The sequence below is a fragment of the Diorhabda carinulata genome, chromosome 3, assembly GCF_026250575.1.
Source record: "Diorhabda carinulata isolate Delta chromosome 3, icDioCari1.1, whole genome shotgun sequence".
In the NCBI taxonomy this organism is placed as follows: Eukaryota; Metazoa; Arthropoda; class Insecta; order Coleoptera; family Chrysomelidae; genus Diorhabda; species Diorhabda carinulata.
In genome coordinates, this window is record NC_079462.1 from 19754528 (window position 1) to 19761395 (window position 6868).

General features: G+C 28.3%; 1 protein-coding gene across 3 annotated transcripts in view; it reads left to right on the top strand.

Moving 5' to 3' along the window:
- LOC130891547 (phosphatidylserine lipase ABHD16A-like) overlaps positions 1-6868 on the top strand; it is a 20119-nt gene extending 13251 nt beyond the window's left edge. For all 3 annotated transcript variants that reach the window (XM_057796369.1, XM_057796368.1, XM_057796370.1), the window contains 7 exons: positions 62-219; positions 1591-1844; positions 1916-2080; positions 3399-3583; positions 3645-3781; positions 5491-5636; positions 6545-6868. In XM_057796369.1, the coding sequence (XP_057652352.1) occupies positions 62-219; positions 1591-1844; positions 1916-2080; positions 3399-3583; positions 3645-3781; positions 5491-5636; positions 6545-6661 (1162 nt within the window). In that variant the 3' untranslated portion in view covers positions 6662-6868. The remainder of the gene's footprint in view (positions 1-61; positions 220-1590; positions 1845-1915; positions 2081-3398; positions 3584-3644; positions 3782-5490; positions 5637-6544) is intronic.

Consider the following 6868-nt stretch of genomic DNA (forward strand, 5'->3'; position numbering starts at 1 on the left):
CTTATTACTATATTCAAGTATTTTTTTTTTCAAATTTATTTCACACAGAATTTGTTTCCAGTGAAATTGGACAACAATTACCCAAGAAAACTACATACAAAAACATAATAAATTGGGCATGGCAAATTCCTTACAAAATTATTGCTTATCTTGCTATACATACATTTGGAATAAGATTGATTTATCCAGGAACTATGGGTTTCTTACAAATGATATTAGGTATATTATAAAACTTACTTTTATTATGATTAGCTCCTCCTCCTTGAACAAAAACTTCTTGTTTTTATTTTTTCGAGTTTTTTTGAAGTAATGTCAATTTCTGCATTACTAATTTACGTCTATACAAAATTATAGTTCACCTAAAGCTCTCAAATTTTTGTTAATTTTTATAATTACAATATTATATAACATAAGAACTTGTGCTTCCAATTTAGCAGTTGCGGACTCTTTTTTATTAAATCTTCAATAATTCTGTAGAGCAGGGGTGAGCAAATACTTTTTTGGCGTGGGTGAAAATAATATTTTCAAATTGTCTCCTGGGTCGGAGTTTTTAAAAGATAGAAATAAATCTTTTAAAAATTATTTAAAAAAACTAATTTTGTAACAGAAGAGACCTAAAATCCATTGTATATATGAAACAATGATTAATTTTATATAAAACACCTTTATAGTTTTTTTATATATTTATAGTAAATGTTTTCTTTAAATTCTTCATAATTCCATAAAGTATTGATTTTGTAAACAAAAATTTTTATTAAACATTAGTAAGATCAATTTATTAATCAGTTTAATTCCAAAGTACTAATATAAATTTCAACATAACATTCCCATAAATCAAAATAAACTGACTTGTTCCATTGAATTCCCACTCTACTTTACCAAAGTGTAAGGGGAATGTGTTACGATTTGTCTTTAGGTCGATGTCATAGGTGATTCTAAGAAATGTATACAAAAAATTGAAAAATCGTTACTGTTACTTTAAAGTAAACAACCCAGCAACTATTACTGAGGACAATATCAAACCAAGTTTTGTGAAACTGATTCATAATCACAATAAATGTGAGGTTAAAAATAAAATGATTGCTTCATTTAGTGTGATTAAATAGCCATTTCACTGGATTTAGCTGGGATTTTTTATTGGGATTACTTAAAACAAAATGATTATCTATAAATATTAATGAATGAAAGTAAAAAATAATTAAAATTTATGGTTGAAGTACAGCTGAACAACTAAAAGATATGAAGCATTCTGTATAATAAATCTTATTATTGTTTAGCTGATTATTGGAGCCTTCACCGCAAAAAGATTTTAATATTGTTATTTTATTAATTTTCAGTTTACAAAATTATGGTTACGTTTATTGTAGAAATTTTTGTTTTATATATTTTTTAGAAACTTTCTCTTACATGGAAAATCGGCGTACACCTTCCCACTCTTGTTTTGATACTGTTTGATTTCCATGCTAATAAAATTACAGCAAAGTAGGGTACTTATTGCATTGAACTGGAATCCAGTGGAACAATTAAGTTAATTCTAATTTTTCTTTTCTTGTATTGAAATTTAATAGATTATCATAAGTATTTTTTTAGAACAAAGTCTTGTACAAGGAAGAGCAAAGTTAATAGAGCATTTTAAGGCTGAAAGATTCAAAATTCACACTGCAGATGATAATTACATTGACACTATGTTTGTTGATAAGAGAAAGAATGCGCCCAATGGCAACACTCTTGTCATATGCTGTGAGGGAAACGCTGGTTTTTATGAAATTGGTGTAATGACAACGCCCATTGAAGCAGGATATTCTGTATTGGGCTGGAATCATCCGGGTTTTGCTAGCAGTACGGTAAATATTTAGTTATAATATAGAATAGTTCTGCGTATCTCACAAATTACAACTGAAATATGTTATTACAGGGTAGTCCATATCCGTCCCAAGAACAAAATGCCATACATGCTGTTATGCAGTTTGCTGAGCAAAAATTAGAATTCAAGAGAGAGGATATAATTTTATTTGGTTGGAGCATCGGAGGATATACAGCTTCTTGGGCAGCTATGAATTATCCTGATATTAAAGGATTGGTAAGACACTTTATATTCATCAAACTAAATGTTTATTCTTAAAGGAATTATATAAACAAGGGCTCATATTTTGCGAATCTTAATTTACACAGCATTTGCCATGATGTTACATTTGGAATTTTGTATCTATATATGACTAAATATTCTCATAGGAATTGTAGTTACATCCAAGGAACGTCTTGTAAATCCCTCTATTATCGAGGATTATGCTATTGTAGCTTTTTTCTGTTTATCTAGATGTAATGTGTAATGTTACAACTTATCTGTCTCAACTTCTTTCTTTACTTTCCTTATATTCATGTGTTTTCATCTTGTTTTTATTCTTTCTGTTGCTTTGTGTAGAAATGAAATATTTTCTGTTATTTTTCTAATGTATTCTCTTCACTTTTTCTATGCATGTATATGTATCATCCCTCTACGTGCTTTTATGAATTACATAATTTATTAGTCCTCTCATTTTGTCCTCCCCTTTTAAATATTGAATTTTCCTCGTATTGTTTATCTTGAATACTGTTATTTTGTTTTCTTCTTTTTTCAGTTGAATTCACTGTCTTCATGCTATACGTCACCACTGGTCGTTTTGTTGAATTTTTTTTATTATTGTGGTAATATTTTGCAGGTATTGTTTAAAAAGTTCTGTAGTTATTTCCTTTCAAGAAAATCCACAAATAAGTGAAACTTGTTTTGTTTAGTTAATTTTTGAGTTTTCTAGTTATATCTGGGTTTTTCTAGCTAATTTCCAGGGTTTACAGCTAATCTTTGGGCCATTCTAGCTAATTTATTGGTTTTATAGCTAATTTCTGTTTTTTTAGCAAATTTCTAGAATTTTCTGGCAAACTCAAGGGTTTTTCTAAATAATTGCTAAATTTTTCTATCTTATATATTAGTTTTTTAGGTGATTTCTGGTATTTCTAGCGAATTTCTGGGTTTTAGGCAGTTTCAGGATTTCCCAGCTAATTACTGAGTTTTTTTAAACTAATTTTTGGAATTTTCTAGCTAACTAATGAGTTCTTCTAGATAATTACTGAATTTTTCTATCTTATTTCTTAGTTTTTTAGGTAATTTCTGGTATTTCTAACGAATTTCTGGGTTGTATAGCTAGTTTCCCATCTAATTTCTGGGTTGTATAGGTAGTTTCAGGGTTTCCCGTCTAATTTCTGAGTTAGTTTCTAAGTAATTTCCGATTTTTCTAGCTGATTTCTGAGTTTTTCTCGAATATGAATTTGTGTTTGGATAAGATTTTAGAATTTCCTTGCTTCCATAAGGAAACCAAACATTGAATAACATGTATTTGATTGAGTTTTGACATTTTTTATAGATTCTGGATGCCACATTTGATGATGTATTGCCTTTAGCTCTCAACACTATGCCAGCTTGGTTGGAACCAATAGTGAAGTTAGCTATAAAAGAACATGTGGATCTTAACATAGTTGACCAAGTGATACGATATCCTGGCTCGTTATTACTGATTAGAAGAACCGATGATGAAGTAATATGCACTCGGTTAGTTTTTTTCTAAAGTAGATAATGAGTTGAGAAAATATACTATTTTTTTCTTTTTTAGACCTGGTAACATCTCAACAAATCGAATCAATAATTTATTGATGAAAGTGCTTCGTTATCGATACCCCTTTATTTTTGACGAAGCACAGATACAGCTGATAACTGAATATTTCGCCCTTACTTCACCAGCTTTCCAAGGTAATTGAAATTGAATAAAATCTATATATTTTTCTAATTTTCACGACTTAAATTTATATATATATATATATATATATATATATATATATATATATATATATATATATATTCTTGAGATAGGTCAATACTGATAAAGAGAGAAATTTTTGATAGATTGAATAGATCACCTGCTAGATTAATATCAAAATAGAAACTGTTTTAACAGTACAATTATTTTTGTTCTTAATTGTTCAAATTCAAATTTCAATATACGAATAAAAAGTAATTATTAATTTAAATAATTTTTAATATTACCGTGCGTAAAGTACGTTCTATAGACACTTTCGAGTGCATAAAACTTTACGCACTACTGTGTAAGGAAACCAATAGTGCGTAAAAAACGTATTATTAAGGTCACCTTGGTGTAGTGGTTAGAGTACGAGGCTCACAATTCGAAAGTCCCTATTTTAAGTCGCGCTAATGCAAGTTTTTATTTTTGTACTTATATAGGAATAATTATTTTTTATATTGCATTTATACATTTAGAAGAGGAGAGTTGACAAATTTACTAATTTGTCTGTTGTTTTGTTCTAATCTTGATCATAATGTTCAAAATATTAATAAATATATAATATATTTATATAAATTACCATTGTACTTCTGTATTTTAATAGAATTTTAGCTAGTAGAAAAAATATTGTATGCAATTCGTGTATAAAGGCTCTTGTGATTGTTCCATTCGCTTGCGGCTCATGCGACAATATTCACAAAATAATTTTCGATTTTGCTCGAATTGCTTAGACTTTTTTATCATTTTTATGCATATGAACAATTTTTGAAATTTTTTTTCGTATTCTGATAATTTAAATTTATGTTTTAAACTATTTAATCATTTAACAATTTTCTATTCTTTTCTATGAATATTACATATTCTTTGTGGTAATTGTCATGCTGTTTATGTAGGGCAGACTGTAATTGAAAAACAATACATTTAAATAACAACAAAATACGAAATTACTTCAACCCGAATAAAATACAAAGAAAAATGAATTTTTGAAAAGGGGCCATCCATAAAGTACGTCACATGAATTTTAGGACTTTTGAACCCCTCCCCCGTCCTTGTCACAGGTTGTCACATTTTTTTTATAACCCCCCCTCCTGATGTGACGTCACACATTTTTTAAATTTATGTATGTACCTATTTAAAAATAATCGAGAGAAAACAGCTATTTTAATTTTTTACTTATTTTTATTAAATAATAATCTAATAAAATCAACATAAAGTCCAACATTACATAATATTTTTTAAATTTTCAATTCACATCCAAACTTTGCGTTTAAGTATTTTAAATTTTAACATGTGACGTCACAAAACTATTGACCCCCCCATGCCCCTAGTCACACGATGTCACACCTCCCCATTAACGTGTGACGTACTTTATGGATGGCCTCATATGCATAAAATTGTGTCATTTCTAAAGCATACCTTAAATTGTAGAAAAGTTTATTTTATTTTCCAGATTTTAAAGCAACTATAATTTATTCAAGTTGACACTTGCTTTAATTTCAAATATTGAAAATAAAGTAGTAGTTAGATGAGAATAGATCGCAATTTATGTATCAGTGTTGTCAATTTTGGTTAATATTTTACTAGACACAAATTAAGTGGAAAAATTTATAATTATGTATCTAAAGAAAAATATCTATTATAGCATTTTATTCAATTTCAGAAAACTTCTTGCAACGTTATGGTATAGACGATGGGGTCTGTTATTCTTCATTGCAATCCTATATATCTGAATATTCCAAAAGTTATCCAATGAGAATTGGTGAAGATTGGAAGGAAACTGATAAATCTCAAATGGCTCTTTATCTGGTTAGTAACTTTTAATTGTTGAGGAATCTCTAACAAAGCTAGCAAATTTCGGGGCCATTAAGTAACATTTTCATGATTTATGAAAGTTTAGGTCATTGCAAACATTTTTAACATATGCACATTTCACAATTTTTTACTTACTTAATCCTATCCCTTTCCACCATTGCAAATGTAAGGCGTATATGGAGTTTAGCTACAATTATCATCTAATCTATTTTATCCACTATGTTCTGTCTTATTCCATTTCATTTAATATTTCTTTTTACTGTCAATATCTTAACTTCTTCATTCCATGTTTTTTCTTAGCTTTACTTTACTCTTTTTTTGTTTCTTTTGTTTTAGTATTTATAGATTTTGTTGATTGATTTTTCCTGTATGTGTTATTTCTTATCCTGTCCAATCTAGTTTTACATTCTATCTTCCTTAAAAATCTCATCTCTATGCTCTGTATCTTAATTCTTTGTTTTTGCGTCGTGGTCCATGTTTTTGCCCCAAAAGTGTTTTCATTTCTTTCGGCATCTCTTTGTTCGCCAGCAATTTTTAATATTTCTAAAGAGTCTTCCTGATATTCATGTTCTCTCCTTTTTTCATTCTTGATTCTTCCATTTTCCACTAATTCCAAGCCTAGATATTTAAAGTTATTCACTTGTTCCTTTTAGGTATAATTCATGTACTTTTTTATCATTGTCTTTTTTGCTTCTCGTTTATATTTATGTTGATGTTCTCAAAACTTGCACTATATGTTCTCAAGTTTTTTTTTCATAATTCTTGCGCCCTTGCGATTAGTACTAAATCATCTGAATAGGCTATTTCCCATACTTTGACTTCTTCCATATTCCATATTACGATAAAATTCCAACGAAATTATTTAAAACCCGTCCAATAAAATTGTTTATTGTTTCAACTAGGTGAAGAAGTACATGGTGGATTTCAAAGGTACCCACTGTATAAACATGCCATTGCATTTATTCCAGACTCCTTGGGATGTAGCAGTGGAAAACGATTTTGTATTTATGAATAAATAATTGATATCTAATTTGTATTTGATATTTATTTAAAGAAAAACGAAACTACTTATCAATTTAATTTCGTGATTGATTAGAGTTTGTTTAGTGATGTATTTTGTTGGTTTATTGATTCTATATAAGTAATGTAAAACAATTGGGAGTATAAAGATGTTTATATTTTTAGATTTATGGATAATTAATAAAAATATTGGATTATTTTGAAAA